Genomic DNA, 27102 nt, shown 5'->3' with positions numbered 1-27102 from the left:
TTGTGTTTCAGGTGTACAGCAGAGTGATTCAGTTATAAATATACATGTATCTATTCTTTTTCAAATTCTTTTCCCATTTAGGTTGCTACATAATATTGAGCAGAGTTCTCTGCACTATACAGTAGGTCCTTATTGGTTATCCATTTTAAATATAGCAGCTTGTACATGTCAATCCCAAACTCCTTAACTCTTCCTCCCCCACACCTTTCCACCCTGGTAACCATAAGTTAGTTCTCTAAGTCTGTGAGTCTGTTTCTGTTTTGTAAATAAGTTCATTTGTATCTTTTTTTTTTTTTTTTTTAGATTCTGCATGTAAGCAGTATCATATGATATTTTTCTTTTTCTGTCTTTTGTTATTTGTGTTCTTTTTGATGATAGCCATTCTGACCGGTGTGAAGTGATATGTCATTGTGGTTTTGATTTGCATTTCCCTGATGTATTTTTTTAAATGATGTACATAAAGTTCCTGGTATATAGTAAACAGTAATCCTTCCCCTGCAGGTTTATATTTTAGGATTACTTCATTTTTCTTTAAATATTTAAGTTTTGTGGTTGACAGTCTGGCTGAAGTTGGGCATAAGAGATCTAGAGAACTGATCATACTTCATATGTTGTTTTCCCCTCTTTTCTTTCCTCTTTTGCTTCATAGAGGGTATAATGAGGATAGCTATCTGAAAGATGTGTGTATTTCCATGATTGTCTTAATTTAAATTATCAGTATGCTGAAGTTATGTGTGTAAGAATAATAAGAAAATGATAGTTTGATAAATGATGAACTTCTAGGATTGAGCTTTCATTTAAGAGTCTGTTATTTGTCATGCAAAAAATACGCATTGTAAATATTGAGCAATAGAACAATTCAGAGATTTCATGAAGCAGTTTAAATAAGTTCAGATCCTTATTTTGTCCTTTCCTAGAGGCTTTTGGACTTTTTATAAATTTGAACTAAGGTTATATATCTACAAATTCCAAAATGGTCCCTCACATTTCAGCACTGGAGAAACAGACTTGTGGTAATATACTTCTGAATATTAATAAATAATATCAACTCTAATAGAATATGTTTGAGCTTTGATGTGTAAGTTATAGTAAATGTCCAATTATTTGTTGTTTATTGGTTAGAATAATTGACTTTTCATTTTGTTGCTATGGAAACCTTGTCTTTGCACTCCAGCATCAGGAGAGTCCATTTTACTATAAATTTTTGTTCTGGTATATGTTTTCATTGTGTTAAAACCTCATAGAACTCTATACAAAATTCTACACTTAGTTTTGGTTTGTCCTTTTAAGGATTGGAAATCTTAAATATCAGATCTAAAGTAAAATTCTTATTTATCAAATCCCTAAAAAAAAAACCACTTGACTAAATCTCAAAAAAAAAAAAAAAGTGGACCTTTCCTTTCCTTTTCTTTTCTTTGAAGTTAGCAAGATGGCAGATAGTCTTTATTTTACTGTACTGTAATGGTAATTATAGAAATGAAACTGGTGTTGGTTGGTTACCTCATACAAAATAAAGAGGAAGATGTTGAAAAAATATGAGTAATATTACTAATAGCAATATCACTCTATGTTTGTGAAGCATTTTTGAGTTATAAAGCACTTTTATATGTATTATTTCAGTTGATTCTTAAGATGACCCTTTTAGTTAGGCATAGGGAGGAATTATTATACCCAGTTTACAGGTGTTCATGTTTACTCAGCCAATGCCTGCTTTAACCTAAACCATTATTTTCTGACTCCTATCCCTCATTTTAGTACTCTATACAATTCTAGTTTTATTAACTTTTAAAGTTGTAATCTTTTTCTTTACTATGCTTAAAAAATGGTTAACATTTTTAAAGCTATTTTAAAATTGAATGTCATTTTTTTTTCAAGAGAACAGAACAACTATAAAGGCAATATATAGTTTGCCACCTAGTTGTGAGTATTCACGGTAGTATCAAAGTCCTTTGTAGAATTTTTATAACATAAAAATACTGTAGAGGTATAGTGATTCCAGCAGTAGTAGTGTGTAACTTCTGGAGAGTTTATCATGGTTTAAAGTTTATACATAATTTAAAAATCATTTAAAGAATTTATTACTAATGAAGTTGAGTGATGTTTTCTATATTTATAAATTATATATGTTAAAATAGGGCAATCATGTTACCCACAATATCGACTTGCAAGGTATTTTATGTGCATGAGACATATTAGTGCACTGAAAAGTTACTCATTTTATATCTTTTAAAGGAATGATACATATCTCTCTGATGTTAAAATTTAGTCTGCCCTTATTTCTAGTTTGTTTGTGGGGGCAAATATCTTACAGTAATAAACTGCTTTAAATAAAAAAGTTTTTAAAACACCTTAGAATAAACTTCATTTTATAAGCCCTTTTCCACTTGAGCATCTAATAACTTTCCTAAAATATTTTGTTGTAACGTGTTAACACTTCTACTGATCATAGCATTTGGGCCTGAATACATTCAGATAGATTTGTGAGAAAAAGGATGATCTATTTGTTTTTGTTACCTACATTAATTTTATCCTTCTTTCTTGTGCCTAAGTAATTTCTTATTAGTGGTAGTATTCTCATCCCTACCCTAGTTTTTCCTTGCTATGCTCTTTACAATCTGAGAACTGTACTTTTATTATACCCTACCACTAAAATAGAGTTCATCTTATCTTCTAAAGAAGGTGAAAATAGCTATATAGTTAACTGAATGTATTTCTGGGTTCTGTTTTTCTTGTTGCTCAATATGTGACTCGCTCAAGGCCAGCTCTATTGCCAGTGCCTAAAACCAAACCAAACCAAACAACAAAACACTAAGTATCAATACTTCGTAATTCAGCTTTGACTTTACTCTGTCTAACCTTGTGCCTTCTTAAAAAAGACAATATTCTCTGTCCACCTAGATCCTGTAGAAGTAAAATGCTCAGCTCTTGGCTATAGTGGGATAATGTAATACAACTTGATTCCTAATGGGGTTACTATAACTATTTTTCAGCAAATGTGATGTTTTCTTCTGTAAAAAAAGCACTGTATTTCCTTTTTTGGTGACTTTAGATTTCTAGTTAACTCTTTTATCAGAAGTACTTATTTGGTCAGATTATGATGCTTTTAAGAAAGTTTTTTAATTGTGGTAAAATGCACATAACATTTACCATCGTAATCATTTTTAAGTGTATAGCTCAGTGGCATTAAGTACATCCACCGTGTTGTACAACTATCACCACCATCCATCTGTAGAACTCTTTTCATCTTGGAAAGCTGAAACTGTACCCATTAAACACTAACTTCTCACTACCCCCTTTCCTCAGGTCCTGGCAAAAACTCTTCTACTTTCTGTTGCTATGAATTTGACATATAAGTGAAATCATGCTGTGTATATCTTTTTTGTGACTGGCTTATTTCACTTAGCATAATGTCTTCAAGGTTCATCTTTGTTATAGCATAAATTTCTTTCCTTTTTAAGCCTGAATAATATTCCGTTGTGTGTATATACCACATTTTGTTTATTCGTCCATTAATGGACACTTGGGTTGCTTCCTTTGATGCTCTTCTTTTAATATATATTGTACTGAGGTATTGTACCTAGTTGTGATCGTTTGATAGGGTATAACTGTTGTTCAGTGCAGTAGCCACTAGTCATATGTAGCTATTAAAGTTTAAATTAATTGAAATTAAATAAAATTTAAAATTTAATTCTTCATTCACATTAGCCACATTTTAAGTGCCCAGTAGTCACATGTGGCTAGTGACTGCCATATGGACAGCATTGATATATAGAACATTTCGATCATCACAGAAAGTTCTCTTGAACAGTGCTGTATAATGAATGCACAGGCTTATTTTAATACCTTAAATTTAAGGAAGACAGAAAAGTCTCTTGTGGATTATGGAAATATTTTTATTTATATTTGAATAAAGAAATGTTTTAGTTTTGTTTAGAAAATAATTATGTCTGTTTAAAGACATTTTTTGCAGTGAGTCAAGAGGTTTGGGTTCACACTCTGACTGGAAAGTATTAAAGTACTTTGTGCTGAATGAATGTTAAATTGGTTTTCAAGTGAAGTAAACAATGTCTTAGAAGTTTAATATATTAAAAATATGTAAAGTGTATATATCTGTATATATCAGAGATTTACAGGAAAGTAGACTGAGTTTGAAATCATATTTTATATCCATTATTCTGTTAGTTAGGAGAGTATGTGTTGTGTTCGCTTTTAGGAGTTGGAGTTTAATTATCTCAGGTGTAGAAGACAGCAAACGATGATTAGTAGTAATTTGTTCAGTTTCTTCATGTTGAGCTCTTAAAACAACTTATTCTAGAAATTCTGTATTTTAAATTTTAAATTTTATTTTTTTATCAAGATATAATTGCCGTATAACATTGTAATAGTTTTAGGTATACAACATAACAATTTGATACATGTATATGTTGCTAAATGATTATCACAACAAATCTAGTTAACATCATCATCACACATAGTTACAAATTTTTCTTTTCTTATGATGAGAACTTCCATAAGATCTCTCTTAGCTACTTTCTAATATACTATACAGTATTGTTAACTAGAAATTCTGTACTGTATTCTTAAGCATTTTTACTATCACTGAAATCAGATGAAGCTTTTTTTTTGCTGACAACCTCAAATGCCATCTTTAGAGAACTGGAGGGGCAGGTGGTGTGTGTGTGTGCGCGTGTGTGCGTGCGTGTGTGTGTCATTCCCTTTATTACTCTGTGTTGTGTGTTTTTATTAATACCAGTTTGTTGACTTATCTTTTTAGATTACTTTTTAAAAATGTATCACAGGATATTTTAAAATACATGAAACTGTTTTTGAACCTGCTGGCTACGTTTAGAAATTATTTTAATTGCTGAATAAGTGCTTGAGCTTGAGAGCTCATTTAAATCTAGCATTTTAAAAGTAATTTTTAAAACTTTTTATTAATTCCATGAGTATATTATTTGAAAGACTGTAAGCCAAAAATAAAACTCCTCATTTCTTAGAATAATGGTTCATGTATTTCTTTTCAGAAGTAAAAGGAAATTGATCTAATCTCATTTTTAAAAATCTATCAAATGACTTTTTCCATATCGGAACTTTTAACTGTTATTGCATCAGTTTAAAAACAATTTTTAGTTAGAACTAGTATTAAGGAGCAAAAACTTAGGCTGTTGTTTGTTCTGATCTTGTAGAAAGAGAAGGGAGTGATATTGACAATAAGCAACTCTGGAAAAGATATCTTTTTAGGCTTAATTATTGGAGTTGAGCTAAGAAAGGATACCAGTTCACATTCCAGCTCTTTGTAAAACAGAAACTTTTGTTTTTCTGTTAATAACTTGGCTTTCTGCAGTTACAGATAATGAGCTGGTGTGATAATGAGAAGTGGCTGAAGCTGAGGAAAGTAGATAATTTTTAAAATCTAATGTATGTAGATACCATAAAACACCTACAAATAGCAAAAAACAAATAACAAATATTTAGTTCAGGAAAGAGTTATAAAACCAGAATTTCACAGTTCACTATTTGAACACTAACATTTTGTTTTTATCTGGTGATACTTGCAACAAGTTTTTTCATATCTAGGCAAGGATATAATTCATTAATTCAGTCAATAGGAATGCCATTGTGTACCTACTGTTGTAATCATATTTGAGCAAATGAATTTTGGTATTATTGTGAAGTTAAAATAGACACATTCTCTTTATTTCAGTAGTCCCCAAAGGAACGTTTTAAAAAAATTAATTTCAGAAGTTACATTATTAAGACATGTATTTGAAAGGCTCTCCCTGAAAAGTGATTAATTCTTATGATTCAGGCATTGCCAACTAGACACTGTATGAAAATTTCTTATTCAGAACCTTTCGTTTATATAAAAAGAACAGTTTACTTAAGGGCTTGCATTGTTGAAAGGATTATGTATCAAACTGGAGCCATTCAGTTTAAAGTACACTATTTATAGCTTTAGAAAACTGATCAAAATTAATTCTTATATTAGTTAATAAAAAATAATTTTTAAATGTCCATGGAATATAGAGCAGACGTCGCAACTAACATGCCTTCAGGATCTAGGCAAGTAACAAAATAGTGAAGCAGGTGAATGTAGGGAACATACACACAATGTGGAATCTGCAAGTATAAAAGCAGTTGGTGTCAATCATTTCTTGGCTGTGGTTGTTTCCATATGGGCTCTCATTGCCTTTTTGGGGGGAGATATACTCTAAATTTTAAAATATTTGTTTAAATTCTTAAAAGACTTCTAATCAAACAAGACATGTTTGTAGGACCATCTCTTCCACTACAGTAATTTGTCTTTATTAAATCAAATATTGAAGTGCCTACCATATTCAGGTACTATGTTAAGAACTATAGTATATACAAATGAATATTGGACCTGGCCACTACCCTTTAGAACAGCATTCTTCAATAATACTTACTGGGATGGTAGAAATGTTATATATCATTTTGGTTATTGCCCTATATAGTAGCTACTGGCCATATGTAAATTGTGGCTAGTGCAACTGAGGAACTGTCTTTTTAGTTTAATTTAAATTTAAATATACACAGCTGCATGTGGTTAGGGACTATTCACTGACAGTGGTGCTTTAGAAACTAAATTCAGTTGCTAAGACCATCATGAATAGTTACTGGTCCAAGATTTAAATTATATTTCAGGATAGCAATGGAAGAGATGACTGGAGGTCACACGCAATTTCTAAGTGAGTTGTACAGGCAGTTGCTATAGGACTTAAGAGAAGGGAGTGGTCACTTTAACATAAACTTTAGGGAGCAGGTGAAATTTAAACTGGCTCAAGGGATAGGTGGAATTTTATTAAGAGAAAAAGATGTTCCAGGAGAGTGGGATAATGGGAACCAAATGCATGCAGGCAGGGAAAATTAAATAAAAGTTCCTATTTTTCATTTAGAAGGCTGCCCAAAATTATGTTTCTTGGTTTTTTTTTTCTATTTTAACAGGCACATTATTTAATAATTGAAATTGGCCTTGATACATTTGCTGGTTCTAAACTTTTGTCAACAGCTCGAGAAATAAGGCATTGTGCTGTTTTTATTCTTTGAGGTCAACAGCCAAAAAGATGTAAAGAATGTAAACTTTTAAAAAATAGCTTTATGAACTTCGACTCAATTTTGCTGTGAACCTAACACTGCTCTAAGAAATAAAGCCTATTTTTAAAAAAATAGCTTTCCTTTATATCATATTTACTCCTTTTACTTGGAATATGCAGATTTCACCACTTAAAAGTTTTTTAGTCAGTTATGACTTCTTTCTCGTATGATGAAAGATATTTTAACTCAAAGAGCTAAGAGAAAAGCAAATGAAAGCTCTCAAATGCTTAGTTTTCATGAGGTATCGTAGTTTCAGTTGAAAACTGTTTTCTGTTTAATAGTTGTTGGATCTTTTCTTTGGGGGAATTTAACTTGCAGCATGGTGTTTGAAATATTTTGTATTCTGTTCATGAATATACCAATTTAAAGGGATGACTTCTTAGGTAGTTTAGCCGGGGAAATCTTTGACTACTGATGCAGTGATATTTTGAGTAGAAAAATGATTTATGAATTAAAATATACTAAAATCCCCGTTAAATAATACCTTATGAGAGAGAGAGCATTTCCTTGATTATCTTATATAAAAGTAGCAGTACTTCCCACCCTACCTTCCAGCACTCCTCATCCCCCTTCTGCTTCCTTGGTTTATTTATGTAAATTACATGAAATAAAGCATTTATTACTTTATGTGCCTGATACTTAGTGGGCACTCAATAAGTATTCTTGTCTAACCTTCCTCATCATCATGAGTAACCAAATTCTTGTCTTTTAAAATGTATAGTGAGAGATACTTTTTAAAGTGGTAGTTTTAATTTATGCTAATAATATGGTAATTATTTTCATGTATTACAATAAAGTCTAAAGCATGCAGATAGTTTTATAACTATTTTTAATAACTTTTTCTTCTCCTTCCACCCCTCACCTCTGGTAACCACAAATCTGATCTCTTTTTCTATGAGTTCATTTGCTTGTTTTTGAAAATACAATTGACCTATAACACTATGGTAGTTCTTATTACACAACATAGTGCTTTGGTATTTCTGTACATTTCAAATGATCACCCCAATAAGTCTAGTTAGGATATGTCACCATACAAAGATATTACATAGTTATTGACGATATTCCTCAAATTGTACATTTCATACCTATGACTCATTTATTTTGCAGCTGGAAGTTTGTACTTCTTAATCTCCCTCACCTATTTTTTTCCTCCCCTTCGCCCCCTCCCCTCTGGCAACCACCTGTTTGCTTTCTGTATCTATAACTCTTTCCATTTTGTTGTTTGTTCATTTGTTTTATTTTTTAGATTCCACATATGGGTAAAATCACATAGTATTTGTTCTCCTCTGTCTTATTTCACTTAGCATAATACCGTCTAGGTCCATTCATGTAGTTAAAACGACAAGATTTCATTTTTTTATGACAGAGTAATGTTCCATTATATATATATATATATATATATATATATATATACACACACATATATATATATACACACACCTCATCTTCTTTATCCATTCATCTATTGATAGGTGCTTGAGTTGCTTCCATATCTTGGCTATTGTATATTGTATAGGCATAGAGAAATAAAATTACTTGTTCATGTTACATAGCAAGTTAGCCCAACTGGAATTTGAAACTAGCTCTATCTAAATCTAAACTGATGCTCTTTTCACTATATAGTTTATATTTTAATATCTTAAGCAATTATAGAGGTTTACTGTTGAATTTTGTAATAAACATTTTCCCCCATCACAGATGTGATTTGATTTACTATAGAATTCTTGGAACAACATAATATGATAAAAAGCTGAGGCTACTAGTCTATAGATCCATAAAATATTAAGTGAGATGGGCATATATCAATTTAGCCTAAACTCATTTTACAGATAAGAAAAATGAGACCCAGAGAGGTTAAGTGATTTGTCTGCCATCACTAAGTAAGGGAGCTGAGACTAGAACCAAGATATCCTAACTTGAGTAGAGATTTTTAATGAACAACCTTGAATTTAATAAAAGGAAAATATGACCATGTCTATAATAAGGGAATAAGATAATTAAAAAGGCTTTCTCTTTTTTAAAAAAAAAATACCTTTCTTTAATGAAATCTTATTGACATTCAATAAACTGCACATATTTAAAATACACAATTTGATAAGTTTTGGCACACCTCTACACTCATGAGACCATTACTGCAATCAACAATGAACATGTCTATCACTCCCTAAAGTTTCTTTGTGTCCCTTTGTAATCTTGCCATTATACCCTCTTCCCCAATTCCCAGGCCTAGAAAACTGCTTTCTATCACTATAGATTCATTTGCATTTTCTAGAGTTTTACATGAAAGGATCTTACAGTGTGTACTTTTTTTTTTAACATAACTTCATACACTCCACATAGTGATTTTTGAGATTCTACCATGCTTTTGTATATAGCAATAGTTTGTTCCTTTTTATTGCTGAGTAATATTCCATTGTATGGATATACCACAATTTGTTTATCCATCTACCTGTACATGGATATTTGGGTCGTTGCCAAGTTTTGATTATTACAAATAAAGCTGCTATGAACATTTGTGTGCAAGTATTTTAGTGGATTTATGCTTTTATTATTCTTGGGTAAATGCCTGGGAGAGAAATAATTCATTTTGGTATGAAAAATATCTCATTATTTTAACTGCATCTCCTAACAGAGGTTTGGTAGTTTTTCATTTGCTTATTGTCCATTCTGAATTCTACCTGGTTGTATTTTTTTAACCAAAATATTGAGGGAAAGCAACTCTAACATTTCACATTTGTTTATCCCAGAGTGCTCTAGATAATGGCAAAAGTAATCCATGAATAATTTACATTTGAATTACTACAGTACTTGGGTCAATAATTGTTCTTATATTTTTCTTTTGATGCATTTTTACTTGTTTTGTATATTTGAAGGAAATCCAGCTTATTGGGCAGTATATGGGAACAGAAGTTATTACCATTTGGTTACATTCAGTAGCATGACTAACACTAATGCTGATTGACAACCTGGAGTGGGGGAGGGGAATCTCAAATTATTATTATTGTTATTAAGTGTTTCCTTTATACATAATGCCTTAGTGACATTCTATAGATCTGCAGTTATAGCCTACCTGTTATCCTCTAACTATGTTTTTTGTGGTTCAGCCTGTCTAACCTGTAGTTCTTGTGTTAATGTGAATAGATATAAGGAAATTAGTTACGGCTATTGACTGGTTCTCTGTAGGTTTTTGTTATCTAACCCCACCCATAATGGAATATGTCATTTTATAAACTCTGTTCTATTTGGTAGTAAAGAAAAGGATAGCTTGAAGTCTTAGTGTGACTTTTTATCTTCCTTTGGGGTGCTCCTTATACCAGTGGAAAAGTTGGTTCTTCACTTTGGAGAATGTGACCTAATGTGTTGTGATACGATATCAAATCATACTTCAAAATTACCAATTTTAAATTGTGATTAAAATGTAGTTTTCTTTTATTATGTATTCAGTTCTATTTTAATGTCTTATCAATGGGGAATGAAGTATATTTTCCAAATAAAGTATTCTTAACCCTTTAAACATATGAAGCATTGATTTTTAACATTGTTTTTAGAAATTACATTTATGTAGTGTATGTCACATTTTGCTGCCTGATTTACATAGCATACATAGAAAATTTGACTCTTTATTGAAATATGTAGTACTACTTATTCCTGTACCAGATGACTTTAGTGGTTAGTATGATTCTTTTTTTTTTTTTCTTCTTCTTTTTCTGTCAGGTATTACTTCTCACTCAGTATGTCAACTTTGAGCAGCCATTTCTCCATTCAACAAATATTGACTGAGCACTTTCTGTATTTGAAGCATTATTCTGGGGCCTGGTCATAAAAGAAGGATCAGAATGTTTAATAGTGATCAAATATACTTCCTTCTCTCAGGGAACTTAAACTGTGGAAGGGAAGATACACGTTAAGTAATTATACAGGGATATTAGGACTTCCTGCTAAACTAAGATAATGAATGGAGGGAAAAAGGAAGCATACAATCCCAAATCATCATGACAGCAAAAGTTGTTTATAGGATTCATAATGGATATAATGTAAAGTTTGAGTTAAAATTAGAACTAAATGACTGTTTTAGAAAAAAAAGATTGAAACACAATTTAAGAATTTGCCATGCGTCTTATAGCAAATCAGTGACAGAACCATGACTAGAATTTCGGTTTTCTTATTCATAATCTCTCTCTTTCTGTTGCCTTTAATATCCTACCTTTGCTTAATCATTGTGGATAGTTTTGGTTGTGAAAAGTGTTTCTGTGTTGGAAGCATGTGAGAGCCTGAGATTTGCACATGCTATTAAAATAGGTATGATTTTTAACTACATTTTTAAATTGAGATGTCATTTTTACCAATAATAATTTTAGTAATATTAAATAGGAGATATGATTGAGCTGAAACAATGATTTCCATATTAATGAAGTGAACTTAGATCTGAGCCACTGCTTTATAGGAAGAGTGGCTTGATCATCTTTGTATCATCAGTGTCTAGAATAGAACTTTACACATAGTAGACATTTAATAAATTGCTGCTGAATGAAACAAATTTTAAAACACAAACTTGTGTGCTAAGTTATAGGACAGAAGATATATGAGAGTTCCTACCTGTCAAGATCCGAATTATGGTTTATATCTGAACAACTACTGTTGGCTACTGCTACTTCTTCCCATGTATGTTTTTGTAGTACCTCATGGAATATGACTTTTGTAGGAAGAACATGCTTGCAATTATGATTATTATATACTACTATAAAATTAAGAGAACTAAGCACTCCATGTTCTGAATTGTTAAGAATGGAATGTGTATGATTCCTTCAGATGGGTAATAACCAGGGTTTGTTATGAATTATTAAAAACAGTATTATTAAAATAATATACCATAAAGTATAAATATTTTAAATTAAGGCTATAATTCAGAATCCATTTAAGACACCAACTTGACTCATAATACATTTGTGCCATTTTAATTGTTTTATCTGATACATTAATATTTGTGGACACCAGCTTTATAATATGAGAAAAAATCAGTGAGATACTACTAAAAATGTAGTTAAGTAATAGCTAAGAAACTTCATTTTTAGGAATTATAAAAGAAGTTTATGTATTACATTGGTCACAAATTTAAATATATACTTAATGTTTCTTATGTATTGAAATATACCCAGTAACATGGCATTTAAACTTAAAAATTCTTATCATGTTTTTAAGAAAATGTACTCAGAGTAGAACAATTTTAAGAGGTTGAGAGGCCATTACCTTCAAAATTCCAGACGGGGGACTATCCTACATTAGACTTCTATAGCCTTCTGAAACTACTTTCTCAGTAATGAAATACAGTATCTTTACTATTAGATAGCGCTCTCCTTTAGTTTTTTGTATCATTCCGTCCTCATTTTTTAATAAAATGTTATAGGCATACCAAAAGGTACATAGGGAGTAATAAAACACCATTGTATTCACTACCGATTTAAAGAAATACACATTAACAATACAGTCCAATGAAGCTTTCTGGATACCTGTCTCTGACATTTCTTTCCCTTCCCATCCCTCCACCCCCAACTACTATACCAAATCTGGTATATTTATAAATCATTTCCTTACCAGAAGTTGTTTCTTGATGAAATCTCTAGCTCTGAAACCCTCTTTTCCTTGTGTCATCAGCAGACATGAAGACCAATATGAAGGACAGTCGGAAGGCTGCTCTTGTTTCCTTTCATGTACCACATTTCTATTAATTTGCCACTAAAACACTTTATCACTCACTAATTTTTAACTTGTTTCAACCAAGTCTCTTGGCTCTCTTATTGTTTCTATTTGTAAATAGCTGTTACTTATCTTGCATTGACTAATTAGTTTTACTTCCCCAGGGACCTTCTTTTGTATTCTGTATAGTTTCATTGCTGTGTTCCCCAGGCCCAGCTCTGAGAAACTGACAACTTGTTCTCTATTTCTTCATCCTAATCAGTGAAATAAAACATTTAATGAGAGCCCCAGTCTGATTCCCTCCTTCCCTCCTTCCCTTTTTCCCTCCTTCCCTCCCTCCCTTTTTCTCTCCATGTCTATCTGTTTACAATCTTAGTTTGGTTGCCTTTTATTGTATACTTTCAAACAACAAGAGCATTTCTGGGCTTTTCCTTTGCAGTCTTTTTTCTCTTAATATCTCTTTATTCTTAAGCTCCCAAATTCTTAGCACTGTGCTTGAAGTAGATATGCTACTATGTTATCTATTTCGTTTATGCTTAGTCATTCTAAAAAATATTTAACACTTTAGCACATTGGAGTTTTTGTGTGATAGATCTGCTCTAAATTAAGCATGACAAATAAAAATTAATTTTTGTCCCATATTTTCTTCACTTTGATATCCTGCTATCCTTTGCCCACTTTTTGACTGTTTTTAGTAGTAATGGTAATAATTGAATAAATGAGAAATATCAGATACTGTGACAAAGATTTTTATATTTTACTAATTTAATCATTTTATATTCCTTTGAGACAAAATCTTGATTGATCTTGATTATTCTGATGTCCTTGTAGGTGTTATTATTTTATTGGAGTCTTTTGGCTTTCTATTTCATAGTATCTGGCTCTGCCTGGTCACTTCTGTGCCTATCGTCTGTCTCTATCCTATTGTCATCTTCACAACCAGAATTTCCAAATATTTCCAAAATGATCCTAGGAGGTGATAAAGTCCCTAACAGAAGCTCTGGCTAGGGGAAATGACTTGTGGTTTACATTTAGAGATGAAAGAAAAATATAATGTGTAAATAGCCCTTTAAAAATTTTTTTTACCCTTTGTTTTTAAGAGTTTCAGTTAAAGTATAATGGTAATAGGTGTTTGAAACTATTATCATTATTTCTTATACTGTTAGGACTGTGGACACAAAACAGGGTTTGTATGTTTTATCTCCTGGGAAGCTCAGGAATGGGGGAGGTTCAGAAGGAAGATCAACTGTTTTACCTTCAGAAATGTGAGAACAAATAGAATCTAGGCACTGAGAAGGATTTGTTTCTCTGGTCATCTGGAGCTCTGCTTAATATAATTTTTGAAGTTGTTTAAATTTTTAACATGGTTGATTTCATATAAAGGAGGTATTCTGGGAAGTCAGTTAATCAAGGTCTTATTGTATGCCTTTTTTGCGAATATGGTATATTTTCCTTAAAAGTCATTTTTGCATATTAGGCTCCTAAGAAATAGCTAATAGCTGGAACTGGTTGACAAAAGGCTAGACCTACGTGGGTTCTGAACTTGGGGTGCTGGGATGGGCTTAGGGATCTGTGAACCCCTTAACCTCCTGCCACTGTGTGTGTGTGTGTTTGTGTGTGTGTGTGTTGCACACATGGAATTTTCTGAGAATCCATTGCTTCCATCTGGATCCCAGAGTAGATCTGTAATCTGTGCCCCGCCTCCCACCACCTTCACCCCAGTCCACATAAACAAAAAGATTTTGAGAACCATTGCTGGAAAATTGGTAAAATTGATCAGTGGAATGGTGATTACACTATACTAGTTTTTGGTAGCTCTAGTATCTGTCACTTGGTAATGAAACCTAAAAGGTTCTAAGAATTTGAATAAATAAAGGAAAAAAGTAACAAAGGAAAATTAACCTAAGTCATTAAAAGAACAGTTACTGACAAAATTTAGATTTTACTCACTGCATAATTTTTTTTGTGCTTGAATATATATGACTTAATTGAAAAGAACAAAGATTTGTGTCTGAAAGCCCTTTCCATATTATAAATGTGAGGATTTTCTTGAATTTTGACTCTAGCTGTTTGTTTCAATACCTTCCTTTTCTTTTTGCCTGAAACTTTTTCTATAACTAGAGGTTTTGGTGGGGGAGGGTAGAGTTTTGGGTTTGGATATGGGGGGTTGCTATTCTACTTAGGAAACTTGAAGCATATTCTTCTTTTTTTTTAATTCCCTTAAAAATATTTATTAATTAGCTATGATGTACCAGATACTATGCTGGGGACACAGTAATGAACAAGACAGATAATGCCTCTGTACTTAGAGAGGGCTTGTCTTATTGTCAAGCAGGGAAGACAAGCTAAGTTGTTATAAGCAATATGATAGGGTATGTGCATGCTTACTATGGATATCTCACAGGAGCATCTAAGCAAAAATTATTAGATGGTATTGTGTTTTTATCTTTGGTGTCCACATGGTCATTGTCAGTACACAGAAGTATGATTGATTTTTGAGTGTTCTTGTATCCTGTGATAGTACTGAACTCTTTTTTTTTTTTTTAATTTTTATTTATTTATTTATGGCTGTGTTAGGTCTTCGTTTCTGTGCGAGGGCTTTCTCCAGTTGCGGCAGGCGGGGGCCACTCTTCATCGCGGTGCGCGGGCCTCTCACTATCGCGGCCTCTCTTGTTGCCGAGCACAGGCTCCAGACGCGCAGGCTCAGTAATTGTGGCTCATGGGCCTAGTTGCTCCGCGGCATGTGGGATCTTCCCAGACCAGGGCTCGAACCCGTGTCCCCTGCATTGGCAGGCAGATTCTCAACCACTGCACCACCAGGGAAGCCCAGTACTGAACTCTTTTATTCTAGAAGTTTCTGGTAAATTTCTTGGGATTTTCTATGTAGATGACCATGTTATCTTCTAACAGGGACAGTTTTATTGCTTCCTTTTCAATCCGTATGCCTTTTATTGTCTTACTGAAGTGATTTGGATGCCCAGTACTGTGTTGGATAAGAGTGCTGAGAGTAAACATCCTTGTCTTGATCCTGATCTTAGGGGAAAGAATTTAGTCTTTCACCACTACATATAATGGTAGTTGTAAGTTTTTTGTAGATGTTCTTCATCAAATTGAAGAAGGTCTCTATTTCTAGTTTACTGAGAGTTTCTAATTATGAATGTATATTGAATTTTGTCAGATGCTTTTTCTGCATCATTATGAACTCATGTTTAGCTTAATGTAGATATGGATGTCTTTTTTTTTTTTTTAAACCACTGTATGTCCAGTGTTGAGTACAGCATCTAGCACATGTAATAGGTATTCAGTAAATATTTGCAGGATAAATGGATTAATCATGTTTGGCCAGGATGTGGGACAACTCTGGTTTAATTTAGTGAGGTGTCCATCCTTAGATCATTCAACTGTGGCCACAGATCTATAGGATCATGTAAGAGCATTGAAAACCTCACTAGAATCACATGGTTTGAGTGAGATAAGAAATATTTCCCAGGGCTTCCCTGGTGGCGCAGTGGTTAAGAGCCTGCCCGCCAGTGCAGGGAACACGGGTTCGAGCCCTGGTCTGGGAAGATCCCACCTGCCGCGGAGCAACTAAGCCCGTGTGCTACAACTACTGAGCCTGTGCTCTAGAGCCCGTGAGCCACAACTGCTGAAACCAGCGTGCCTAGAGCCCGTGCTCCACAACAAGAGAAGCCACAGCGATGAGAAGCCCACGCACTGCAACGAAGAGAGGTCCGCGCACTGCAAAGAAGACTAACCCCTGCTCACCACAACTAGAGAAAGCCCACTCACAGCAACGAAGACCCAACACAGCCAAAAATAAATAAATAAATAAATTTATTAAAAAAAAATATTTTCCCAGACGCTAAGGGGAGAAGAGTATGCAAAATAAGATGAAAAATTACTAGTGGCATCCTTTGGAACAAGGGTGGAAATGTGACCCTAAATTCAGTTCTGTGGTATAAAATGAGATTAGAGTGGTAGAGAACACAAACACTTATAGGGGAACATTGGTCTTGATATTGGAAAAAAATCATATATATATAGATCTGGAATTGCAGGTATCTTTACTAAATTACAAAGATAAAATTTCATGTTTCAAAGCAGGGAGCTAGAACTATCAATATTATTTGGGACTCTTATTTGTGGTAAGGGAAAACTTAAGTCAGACTAACTTAAGCAAAAAATGAATTGGTTGGCACTGTGACTAATAAGTTTAGGGGCATGGGGGTATGTTTGCTTTAAGCATGTTTAAAGATGTAAGGATTTAGATGCTCAGCCTGTGTCCTTACTGATTTTTTTTCTCTTTAATTCTCATGGTTGCTTTTCTCTGAGTTAGCTTTGTTTTCTGGCTATCTATGGTAAGAAAAGCACTTCTTTCATCAGTAGCTTCAGATTTGTGTTGTCTTTGCAGCTCCTGTGCTTAGGAGTGGGATTTCCATATCAATCCCTGGAAAGGGCATTGGAAAGGGCCTATTTCAACCACATGACTATTCCTAAACCAATCACTGAATCTGAGGATTGAATACTCTCACCCACATGCACCTTAGGCTTAGTTTTGTGACAGGAATGGTGGAGAAGCAAGGCTTTTTTTTTAAGCAAGTCTGTTTTTAAAAGTAATGACTATGTTTTGTTTTGTTTTTTAAGAAGAGGATTGTTGTCTCTATCTACATCTTCTCAAAGTGTTGGGATGGAAAGGTATAAAGTGGGAAAGAAAAGGAAAATTGTTTTTTCTTTTTTAACATAATGATAATGTTATTAACATCCCCATCCCTACTTTTTATCTATTGAGAGTCAACAAAAAGTAATAATCAAAATTGAAGAGACTGCTTAGAGCTATCACTATGGCTCTAAGAGCTATCTTGCCTGGATTGCTGCAGTAGCCTCTGTATCATATGTCTATGGTAGTGTAATAAACTCATCTCAGAATTCTGTGGGTATAAGAGGTGTTTCTTCTGCTAGTATTGCCTGTGCTCACTTACGCAGCTGCATTCAGCTGGTGGCTAAGCTGGACTGGAATGTCCACTGTGACCTTCCTCACGAGTCTGGTGCCTCAGCTGGAATGGATGAGACAGCTGGAGTGCTTTGGTTCTCTTCCACATGGCCTCTCTCCACATGGTCTCTCTCATCCTCCAGGGTCCTCTCTCTCTAGCAGAATAATCTGGACTTCTTTAAATAGTTGAGTTTTCAAGAAGGAAGACAGAAGCTATGAGTCCTCTTGAGGCCTCTTCTTGAAGCTCCCTGCCCATCATCAGAATGTCACTTCCATTACACTATTAGTCAGAGTAAGTCAGAAGGCTAGCTTTGAGTCAGTGTGGAAGGAGGCTACATGACAATATGAACATAGGAAAGCAAGATTCATTTGAGTCCATTTAGTAACAATCTACCATAGCTTCATAGCAGTTTTCCCTGCCCCCTCAAATCTGTTAACACAGGAGGTCATACAACATCACTTCTCTCCCTAAGCCCTACACCATTTCATTCAGAATAAAAGCCAGTCTTTATATTGGCCTACAAGGCCCTATATGATCCTTAGTGAGAGAGGGATTTATAGTTCATCTGAGACAAGAAGTCCAAAGTAGGCAGTCTAGGACTTGTGTAGCAGTTCAGTAAAGCCATTGGGGTCCTAGGCTCTTCCACTCTGCTTTGTCATCCTTGTTGTTTCTGTCCTATTTGCCTATTACACCTTTAGGCTTTGGGTCTGCATTCTAGGTAAAAACAAAGGGAAAACTGGAAGCTTTCCCCAAAATCCTGGGCTTCCCTTTGCCAGGAATTGTCATGTAACTACTTCTAGCTGCAAGGGAGTCTGGTGAAGTGAGAATTTTATCTCAGCACTTTGTTGCATCTACCAAAATGGAGATTTCCTTAGTGAGGAAAAGGGGTAGGCTGGATATTATGTAGGCACCCAGCACGATCTCTCAGTACTATGTGCCAGGAACTATACTATTGCTATGAAAGCATACTTCTTATTCCTAGGCATAGCCATTGTGAGACTTAGAAATAATACAGTCAAGGTAGTTGTAATAATTCCCTTTTACAGAAAAAAGAAATTAAAGCTTTAACATGGTTGCAGTATCAGAATTTATACATGGCCAGTCTGACTCCAAATACTTAGTTCTTTCCATCATACTACATTCTAACTGAGCTTTCTGTTAAGACACATGCACAAACACACACACACACAGACACACACACAATAGCCTACATTTGTGTAAAGCTTTACTGCTTCTTCAGATTTTGTTTGGCTTTCATGTCTGTCTTCTTTAGTAAATTGAATACCTGAAAGAAAGCAGGATTGTGTCATTTCCATTACCTAGCATTCAGTGAATATTTTGAATAAAGAAATTTTAAAGAAACTAAAAGGTGGGAGAACCAAACATAATTCTGCAGACGGGTGAACAGGTACAGAGATGGAATAACATGCTTGGGTTGCATAGCTAGTGACAGAGAGCTGGTGTAAGAACTGGTTTCTTGCTTTCTGGTGAGAGCATTCTCCCCTTAGACACAGAAGGTTGGATTAGGGTGATATGAGAGAATAAGAGGAAATATGTCCTGCCAGTACCCCTGAATTAAGGCACATAATATCCCTTAATTAATGCAAATCAATTAGGTCAAGGTGTAGTTCAAATAAAGGGAAATGGATAAGAAGGTGGTATGGAGTAAAAGAGCACCAAACTAGGAGTCAGGAGACTAGTATGCTAAACCCAGCCAGGTCACTGACTTTTCCTTGTGACCTTAGGCAAGTTGCATAGCTGCTTTGAACCTGCTTTCCTCAAAACTAAAATCAAAGGAGTTACGCTACTTGATCTTTGAAATTCCTTCTAGCTAAACAGTATATGCATCACTGTACCCAGTGAGTTTTTATGGATGCTCTAACATTTCTTGTCATCTGTCAGGTCAGACTGTTTTACATTTCTGTAATATAGAGAAAGTAACAGCTTTTTCACTTCTTTTCTGGGAACTTGGCCAGTGAGAAGTAAACATCCTTTCCTGTCTCTCCCTAAATGAAGTACTTGGTCATAAGTGACAGACTTTTTTCTTCATTTTGTTCTTTGAATCTGATCCTGTTCTTATTTTAGTGTTTTTCTTAACTTCGCTGTGAGTTTGTTGAAATGTAGTAAATAGAAAATGTCAATTTATATTTTATTCTACAGATCAGAATTTCGTTATTTCATAAAATAAAAATAGTTATATTTATCAAATATATATTAACACATTTGCATACTTGGAATACTTGACTGGCATATGACGTGGTCTAGTTATAATGAGTGGAATGTGTAGTCTCATCCTTTGCAGTAGAATTGTATTGATTCGAAATAACCTGGTTAAATAATAGCAAATATACTGTAGAGTGTAAAGTATCATTAAAAGCTTTTGCATTTGCCAAAATTGAAATAAAGTGAAAGTTACTTTTAATGTCTTTAAAAAATGTAATTCCCTCCTATTAGGCAGTATATATTAATTGCTAAAAAAAAAAAATTGAGAAAATATGGAAAACTTGGAAGAACAAAATAAAAATCTTCTTAGATTTTTTACCCAGAGATAATTATTGTTAATATTTTAATCTCTTTCCTCCCAGTCTTTTTTTGTCCATTCTTATTTTAAACATAATTTGAAATAAAACTGTGTACATAGTAGCAATACATTGAGCTGGACATACTGCTGACGAACAATAAAGAGTATAAATAAAAGAAACCTTTCCTTATTCCCTAGACTGTTTGAAATTCTTTTGTTGTGACACTTATATCCTGAACTTTCTCTTTTCTATAAGTTGGTTTAAAGCCCTCCTACTTGTAAGTTTTGTAAGGGAGTCTGTCTGTGCCCAGCATATATTATTTTAAAAAGTATTGTATTTACCATTCTATATAGTAATAATTCCTAATTATCTTATTTACATTTCTAGAATTAGAATTACTGGGCCAAAGGGAATCACTATTTTAAAGATTCTTGTTACATAGTTCCAACTTTTATAAAGTTTTACAGCTTACATCTGGATTATTGCCAACATTATGATTAGAAAACTCTTTGTCAGTTTAAGAGGTAAAAATGGTACAGTTTCTTCTGCCATAGCACAAGTTTTTTTTCTTCAATAGAAGTGAACATATACATGAAAGTAAGCAGGGGAATGATGTAAGTGTAACATGGGCACTGGGTTAGTTCATCTGTCATTTCCCCAAGAATGTTAATAGTTTGAAGCAGCTGGTTTTTAAATTTTTTTTAATTTTGGAGAAAGCCTTAGCAATATATGAAGATAAAGGCTGAAAATCCTGTAGAAGTTTGATAGTTTGGAGCCTCTGTTGTTATTAAAGAATAGTTTTCTGTTGATCTAATTATCATTCGTTTGTAGATAAAAATGCTTTTTCTCTCTGTTTACATTGTAGTTGCTGCGTTATTTCCATTTATCTTATTTGCAACTTGGTATGACCTTCCAGTCTAAGGATATATCATGCTTTAACTCTGGAATATTCTCATCCATTTATCTCTTCATGTAGCGCTTCTCCCCCATTGTCTTTCTTCTGTTTTTCTGGAGCTCTAACTACCTGGATCTTGGATCCTCTGATTCTGTCTTCCATGCCTTTAAATTTCTCATTATCGCTGTATGATGAGTTCAGAGTAATTCCCTCAAGTTATCTATCTGCCAGGATACTAATTCATTAGCTTGGTCTAATCTGCTATTTTACCCGTCCACTGAGTTTTTAATTTATTTTGGTTCCTTTGAACTCTAATTTTTACTCTTTGTTTCTTACTCATTGAAGTCTCTATTCCTTCTTTTATTTATTTAGCTGCTCGAAATCTACTTAACCTAAAAATCATTTCGATTGTACTACTATAAATCCTGAGTGTATTAATTTCACTAATGGTTTCCTTGTTTTTGGATTTGGCCCATCTGCTTTGAAAGACTGAATTAAGGATATAGATGATATAAAATACATTAAAAATAGGTAGGATTAATCATGAAAGAGTGGAAATATTTTTAAACATGATGGTGGATTTAGATTGATAGTGAAAGGAATAGGGTATAAGAAAGAAAGACGGGTAAGAGAATATAACAGCAAAATGTTAGATTAATTTGACTAGAATGGAGTGGCTAACTAAGCTTGTTGATTTCAGTGATAAAAGGTTTGAGAATTAATGGGGTTTCTTTTGTGTATATATGATTGGTAGAGGATCATGAATACTACTAGGAGTTTAGTTTTATGTTTAGGATTACTTTTATGTTTTTTTCCTTTCTTTTGTTTATCTCTTTCTGAGCATATTAATGAATTTAAAAGGGAGTTTGTGATTAGAGGTTGGATCTAACTTTGCTTCGTTTTGAAAACATGAGAAAAGGTATCTACTGTTTACTTTTGGGGGAGGTGTGAACTTTATTATAGAGTACAAAGAGTTGAATGGTGGATGAAAGGGTAAAGCTTGTAAACATAAATTACTATAATGTTACTACTACCTCTAATAGAACCTACTGAGACAGAGATTATCACTGAAGATTTTCACTGCTTAAATAGCTATTTTTTTTTCCTGAGGCTGATTTATTTTACTGGGTCAAGAATATTATTACATTGCCTAGTACTGATTCCATTTATGATATAATTGCTCTTATTTTTTTTTAGGGTAGGGACATAATTTAATAGATGGAATATCTCATTTCAGTTGTTCCAAATGCAAGAAAGTTATATTTTCCAATAACTTTCACAGTTTATTGCAACTAAAATTTTTAGGAAAGGAGTAATAGAAAGTACTGTAACCTTTCCTATCTGCTGTCAGGGAGCATAGTTTATCTTAAGTTATTGATTATGGTTTATGTATCTCCTCCTTTCCAAAAGGTATTTGAACCATGTCACAACAAAAGATGGGAGTAAAAATTCAGGCCTTTTAGGAAGAGGAAGCAAACATGCTAACCACATATGATTTATATCTAATATCTATTTTAGCCAGTATAGTTGCTATGATTGAATATCAGTTTTGCCTTAGAGCTTCCTGGAGTATGAGTTCTCTTTACCAGAAAGAGGAAAGCATGACTTCCTTAGCAGTGATAGATTTTCCTGAATTCTAAAAGAAGAATATTAAATAATGTAATCAAATCATTAAGAAAACAAAACAGAACCACTCTGCCAGGCATAAGCTCTGCCCTCAAATTGCTCACAGTCTTTGGAGTTGTCAGATAAGGAAAGGAATACTTGTTTAAATAAAGTCCACATTATCAGAGCACACAGGAGAGAGGCATTTAATCTAAATTCTAAGAGAGGGCATAGGCAGGAAATTCTTTCCTGGGGAAAAAATTGTGGTAAACTTTGAAACAAAGTAAAAGTTAACTAAGAAAAGAAAGGACTAGGAAGAGATAGTTGAAGAAAGAAGGGAAAATGATGCATCCCAAAGGTGCAGCATGCATAGTAGCTGAGCCAAAAGAGATTGTCTCTGGCAGTAAATTTCTGTAATTTGATATGATCGGCATTTAGGGAGCAAGTTGAAAAGTGGGAGTTGAAGTAGCCAAGGGTAACTGTTTTTTGGTGGTTGTTTTTGTTTGTTTTGTTTTGTTTTTAGCAGCCTTTAAATATTAGTACCATGATTTTCAAGCTCTGCAACAAGGCTCTCTGGGAGTGCCTCAGCAAGCTCTCAGGATGCTGCAGTATATTTTTAAAATTTCAGGGAAACACAGTGACACCATTTGTTGGATACCGTGTGGACTAACTAGAGTCAGTAAAGTTGCAATATTAAGGATATTCTACAACCCCCTTGTACTGGCAGAATAGGATGAAGGTGGGAATGTCCAACTGATTTCAAGTTTTGAGAAATTGTGAAGTACCCAGTAGCAGACATATATCCCATTAATAAGTAACTGTGGCTATTAAAGAATGAAATACAAATGTAATTTTCTTTCAGTTTGTATTATTTCAAATAGCTACTAAGTTGTTATAAGTATTGATTAAGTTATTTGGACCTTACTACTTAATAAATGGAATTGTTAGGTATTTCTTTTAGCCTATGCATCATAAAGAAAAAATTACTGAGACACTTAACGTTCTGGCTTAGTACCTAATATTAAAGAACAGATTTGTGAAAGCAATTCATGTAGTGTTTTCTAAGTTTATAAAGATAGAAATAAAAATATCTAGAGGAATGCATTTAGCTAAAGCTTTCTCATTTAAGAATTGTTTGCCTCCGTTCCCTTTACCTGAGCTAGACAGTAGAAATTTGGGATTTTATCTTTTGACAATAGTCATATGTTTTTGATAACCAGACAAAGGTGGATTTATAAACTTTGGAAACTGAATAAATGGATTGATAGGACTTATAGTCCATTATAAATAGTGAAAAGCCTCGACATTATTTTGGCCCAGATAGGAGATCATTCTATGTTCGTATAGATAAGAATCAGAAATTTAAGGCCAGTAGGTGTAGATCACCAATTTCAGGAATTCTTAATCTAAGATCTATGGTACCTGGAATTAGTACATACAAACATGAAATTTTCTTTGTTCTACTCTTTTTTTGTCAGTTTCAAAGGGGTTGTTGGCCCTAAAAAGGTTAAGAACAAATTTATACATCAACTGCTTCATTTTTTGCATAGTATGCATATTGGCACCAGGTAAATTGGTACCAATGCCAAGACTAAATCCTGTATCTTCCCATCCATTAACTCACTGTTTTGCAAAATACATGTTTTTCAGAGGTGAAGAATTAGACATAAAGAGTATTTGCACCAAGTATTTAAATAGAACTTACTTTATGGGTGTGATGAATTCCCAAAGAAGTTAAAGAAAATCTTTTAATTACTTAGGTCTGTGGTTCAAAAGATACATAAAGGGTGCACAGTGAAATATAAATCTCTTTTCTGTGTCCTTCACAAGCTCGATTCCTCTTCCCAAAGGCAAAAGTTAACTCTAGTTTCTTGTGTTTCAGAAATTAAAAATTTAAAAACCAGTAGTATTGTAGTAATGGAGTTTAAAATAGTGAATGATATACAAATAGCCAGAACATAACTTTGCCTGTTTTAAATGTAGATTAGATGTGCTTACCTGATTTGATTTTCATTTTAAGATGAATAACTGATACTGTGTACTCTATTAGCTTCTGTCAGTAGGACGTAATTTAGACATCTTTTAGTAGTGATGTTTATGTAGTCAGTCAACCAAATTATCAATTGGGATAGATAGTCATGAAATATATGAATAGAATTCTGAAAATAGTCTTCCCAAGCCCTAATGCATTTAATTGCTTAACTAAAAAGTGGTCATAAGGATATAATTTTATTTTATTTTTGCCAATATTAGTTTATATTTAAGAGGTTCTTATAGAAGATAAAATAGAATTTTATCTCACCTATGGAATTTAATAATAATCTTCACTTCTTAAGTGACTATAGTGGGCCAAGAATTATATTTGGAGCTTCACATACAATATTTTGAATTACCACATTATCTCTGAAAAGTGCCTAATATTATTATTTAGATTTTACACGATTTGACTGAGTATTTGAAAGGTTAAATAACTTGTTCAAGATTCACAGTGTAGGTTTTGGAATCTAACTTGGGTTCATGGAATATCAAAAATTCATTGTCTGTTTATACAGCCCAAAGATGTCTTTGTGTATAGATGTGTTTATTTTAATATAAATTTGTCAGGTAATGCTATTTAGTGAGTGGGCAGAGTTTTTGAAGAATTGCTTTAAGTACAGTTGTATTCTTATATGGCATATTTTACTGAGCAGCTAACTTTCCTAAACTCCCACATTTGTGTGTTTATTTTTTTTCTGTAGGGAGATTCCCGAAGTCTTCCCTTTTATGAGAATGTGAGTGCTGTTCAAAAATTAGACTTTTCAGATACAATGGTGCAACAGAAATTGGATGATATCAAGGATCGAATTAAGAGAGAAATAAGAAAAGAACTGAAAATCAAAGAAGGAGCTGAAAATCTGAGGAAAGTCACAACAGATAAAAAAAGTTTGGCTTATGTGGACAACATTTTGAAAAAATCAAATAAAAAATTAGAAGAATTGCATCACAAGCTACAGGAACTAAATGCACATATTGTTGTATCAGATCCAGAAGATGTTACAGGTATTTTATTTGATGTTTATATAGTATACTAATAAGAAATGTATTATTTTAAAAATAATAATATTTGTGACATTTATAGTCTTTAGTGTTTTTGAAAGGACAGGGACTGTATTTTCTCCTACAGTTAAGGTCTTATTTATATTCTATTCAGAAGGTGCAGTGAGTTGATGAATATGAAAATTAAAACGTTTACTTAGAGATGAGTAATTCTCTGTCTGCTCTCTTACCCTCTGTCACTAAGACATTACTTAAAGTTATTTTCCAGTATTTATGTTTTGTATTGAGTCAACCACATGCTCTTACCTGATTCATCCTTGAGATCAGCAGCACGAGTTTGCCAGATGACTTTTTAAAGTTAAAAATGCATTCTATGACCAAGGGATATTTTTATTTTTTACAAATATAGTTAATCAAACCTGTGACCTTTGTTCTTTGAGGTCTAAGCAACTGAATTAACAACTACACCACCAGGCATTTTGTTTAAAAAAGAAGAAAATTTAAAAAGCCGAACATTACTTTTTTTTTTTTCTCCAGTATTGAAAATGAAAGGAAAATACAACCTATAAGTCCAACCTAAGAGCATAATTTTTAAACAGTAGAATTAACAGATGTTCATGTTGGAAATTTTTCAATGGTACAGAAAGTAAAAATAGAAAAATGACCTCTATCCACTCTAGGCCCACTCCCTAAAGGTAGCATTACTAAGTTTTTTGTTGTTATGTCCTTCCAGGAAAAAAATTCTATATTTGTATCAATGTCCATCCATTCATATATACATTCTTTCTAAACCTTTTTACTTAACAAATCATATAAGACACATTTGATCTAATAGTTTTGTCTTTGCAAAGAGGATATTTTGAGCTAGTTATTTAATGTCTAAATCCTTAATTTCTGCATTTGCAAAGATAAGGAGTGGTATACGCAGAATGATGTATCTAGCACCACAGAAGTTTTAGAAGAACCTGTATGATTAGCCAAGAAAAAACAGATATAAGTAAAATTACATTTGCTTAAGAAAGTACATAAATTTGACCAAGAACCACAAATTTCCAATCTTAAAAGTTGTGTACAATGCTTCTGATATTCAGTGTACTTATAGAGCTTGTTTTAATGCATTACTTTCAACATCTGGGACTTACCTTAGGGGTTTCAATTGGAGACTGTCTATGTAGAGATTTCAATCTTGTAAGAATAATTAAATCTTAGAAGTGAAAGAAATCATAAAGAAACCAGCCTTCTT

At 33.2% G+C, this 27102-nt stretch overlaps 1 protein-coding gene across 3 annotated transcripts in view; it reads left to right on the top strand.

The window, feature by feature from the left end:
* PKN2 (protein kinase N2) overlaps nt 1–27102 on the top strand; it is a 126183-nt gene that overhangs the window by 11950 nt on the left and 87131 nt on the right. For 2 of the 3 annotated variants that reach the window (XM_082476744.1, XM_082476746.1), the window contains one exon: nt 25562–25862. The exons of the other annotated variant lie outside the window; for it this stretch is intronic. In XM_082476744.1, the coding sequence (XP_082332870.1) occupies nt 25562–25862 (301 nt within the window). The remainder of the gene's footprint in view (nt 1–25561; nt 25863–27102) is intronic. 3 annotated transcript variants of the gene reach the window in all.

The sequence above is a fragment of the Balaenoptera physalus genome, assembly GCF_965194825.1.
Source record: "Balaenoptera physalus genome assembly, chromosome: 1".
Lineage (NCBI taxonomy): Eukaryota > Metazoa > Chordata > Mammalia > Artiodactyla > Balaenopteridae > Balaenoptera > Balaenoptera physalus.
The sequence above is the reverse complement of the archived record's forward strand: the minus strand, read 5'-3'. Positions and strand labels throughout refer to the sequence as shown.